Here is a 2,647-nt window from a genome sequence, read left to right on the forward strand (position 1 = left end):
TGTGGAATCCCTTGTCCCCGCTAAAGACTTGGTTCACCACCTCTTTCAAAATCAAGGAGGAAAGGTATTTTAAAATCAATAATTAAATATAGCTAGTTAGTAACTGTTCTCCCGTCCATATTCGATCGATAAAATCATATAGCTTATTTAGCTCGGTCCCCGATGGTAACAGAAAAAAATCAATAATTTCATATAGTTATTCCAGCTCGGTCCCATCCGGTGTCAATCACTTATTGTTGTTTTTTAAATAGAATCGGTTTTAAATTTCGTTGCATTTCAAAGTTTATTCCCACAGTTTCATAATTTAAATATTAAATTTGTCAGCATGTGACAATAGCAAGAGAGTAATTTCGACCGTTCCTTGGACAGAGACAGAGCACTCAAGATCACACAAAACTGGTGCCAGGCTAAGGAATTGACGGTTAATCCCGAAAAGACTTCAGCCATAATATTCACCAGAAAATACAAAACGGAACTCATCAGGCCTTTAAAACTGTGGGGGCAGAAATTGAACTTTGTAACCTCAGTGAAATACCTAAGAGTTTTATTGGACACGAAGCTAAACTGGAAATTTTATCTGGAGGATAAGAGGAAGAAGTTCTACACGGCTCTTTGGGCCTGTAGAAAGGCATTAGGAATATCCTGGGGCCTGAAGCCGAGGGTGGCACTATGACCTTACAAGGCCGTGCTATTACCTGGGCTTACATATACAGCAGTGATATGGTGGCCCAGAGTGGGAAAGCTGGAGATGAAGAACCTACTGAAGAGCTTACAGGGAAGCTACCTGAGTGCTGCAGTGGGAACTCAAAAAACAACACCCACGGCGGCACTACAAGTGGCGCTGTGTATTTGCTTTCTGGATCAGCTAATCATTCACAACGCCAAACAAACGGCATATAGATTACACTGTCAAGGATAGTGGAGGGACACTGGGATTGGCCACACGGCGCTCGGTTTCCTGAACTCTTTTCACAAATAAACAAGACAGAATTCCCAGGAAATACCAGGAAGAAAGAACTGCAGAGGTACTCATACCTTCCAGGAGCGAATGGAGGAAAGCAGATTTCCTGAACGGATTGGGACTTGATGTTTGGTTTAAAGACGGCTCAGGAAAGGATAACCGTCATGGGGCAGGAATTTATGGACGAGGAAACAGATCTAGCCTGCCTCTTGGAGAATACGCCACGGTTTTTCAAGCCGAGATAATAGCAATCGCCGAGTGTGCGCGAATACAAATTACTAACCAAACGAACAGCAAAAGAATATACATCTGGTCTGATAGCAGAGCAGCAATCAATGCCCTAGTAAAACAAAGCACGGAATCAATGTGACGGTCTGGAGCTGTTTAAGAGTAATAAACAAGCTGGGGAAGACAAATAAAGTCACCCTGGTATGAATTCCTGAACACCACAGCATACATGGCAATGAGGTGGCTGACGAACTTGCCAAGCAGGAAACAGTAATGGAATCTGCAGGGCAAGAGGTGTACGTCCCCTTTGTCATGGGAAAAAGAATTATCAGGGGGCTACTTCAGAAAAGGCACCGGGATGCCGGCAAGCAAAGCTCCTGATGGAACAACCCAAACCATAGAGAACGAAAGAATTCCTGGCAATGAGCAGACAAAAACTAAGAGCAGGGATCGGCCTATTAACAGGACACGAAACCCTCAGGGGGCATCTGCATAACCTAGGCATAGTGGAGCATTATAAATGCAGATTATGCGAGGAAGAAAACGAGGACAGTATACACATTTTGTGTCACTGTCCAGTACTGGCGATAAAACGATATCTATTCTGGGTAAAAATGTTTACAGACACGGGACAGATCAAAGAAGCGAGGGTGAACAGTCTGATAAGCCTGGGAGATCATGCTGGGCTGAGGACAAAAATACACCCTCGATAAAACAGTGGGGAGTCACAGAGGATTCAAAGGATCTAGGTGACCAAAAGGGACTCACGCAGTCACACCCACTAAATTTACTACTACTACTATTATATTTTTTTATATATTATATTTTTATACGTTTTATACAGGGTGTCCCGCCCCATATTGACAAACTCTCAGAGATAGATAGGTCTCGTGGATACAAATCAATAAGTCTTTTGCCGTTTTGAAAAATTCTTGATAGTTATTGAAAAAAAAATTAATTTGTCAAGCGCAAAACAGACAAGGAATCTACGCGTGAGTGAACGCGACAGAAAACGGCGCCATTCCTAGCCATTCGCCTGTCGCGCTCACTCGCCTGCAGCTTCCTTGTTGTTCTTACGTTACACATTTTAATTATTTTCTCAATAACGGTTGAGAATTGTACAAAATGGCATAGGACTTATTGACTTGTATCCACGAGACCTATCTAACTCTGAGAGTTTGTCAATATGGGGCAAGACACCCTATATATCTTAGTTTATATATTATTTGTTAAATTTTTTTTATGAATAAGTTAATTGTAGCGAGCGAAATTATGAAATGTGAAAAAGAATATGAAAGGATGTGAGAGAGGACTTGTAACCCTGCGGGAAAACAATGAAAATAAAGAACACAATTTTAATATTAAAAAATTTTTTTTTTAATATATATTTGCAACTTTTCTTGACGCTGCGACCACCAATTGAATATTATAAATACATTCTGCAAAGCGCAATGCGTA

General features: G+C 41.2%; 1 protein-coding gene across 1 annotated transcript; it reads left to right on the forward strand.

The window, feature by feature from the left end:
* The first annotated feature begins 669 nt into the window (after positions 1-669).
* LOC139107739 (uncharacterized) lies at positions 670-2,039 on the forward strand. Its single transcript, XM_070665555.1, has 4 exons — positions 670-845; positions 962-1,327; positions 1,414-1,459; positions 1,591-2,039. The coding sequence occupies exons 1-4, from the start codon at positions 670-672 to the stop codon at positions 1,900-1,902; spliced, it is 900 nt and encodes a 299-aa protein (XP_070521656.1). The 3' UTR covers positions 1,903-2,039.
* The last annotated feature ends 608 nt before the right edge of the window (positions 2,040-2,647 follow it).

This window comes from Cardiocondyla obscurior, linkage group LG13 (genome assembly GCF_019399895.1).
Source record: "Cardiocondyla obscurior isolate alpha-2009 linkage group LG13, Cobs3.1, whole genome shotgun sequence".
Classification (NCBI taxonomy): Eukaryota; Metazoa; Arthropoda; class Insecta; order Hymenoptera; family Formicidae; genus Cardiocondyla; species Cardiocondyla obscurior.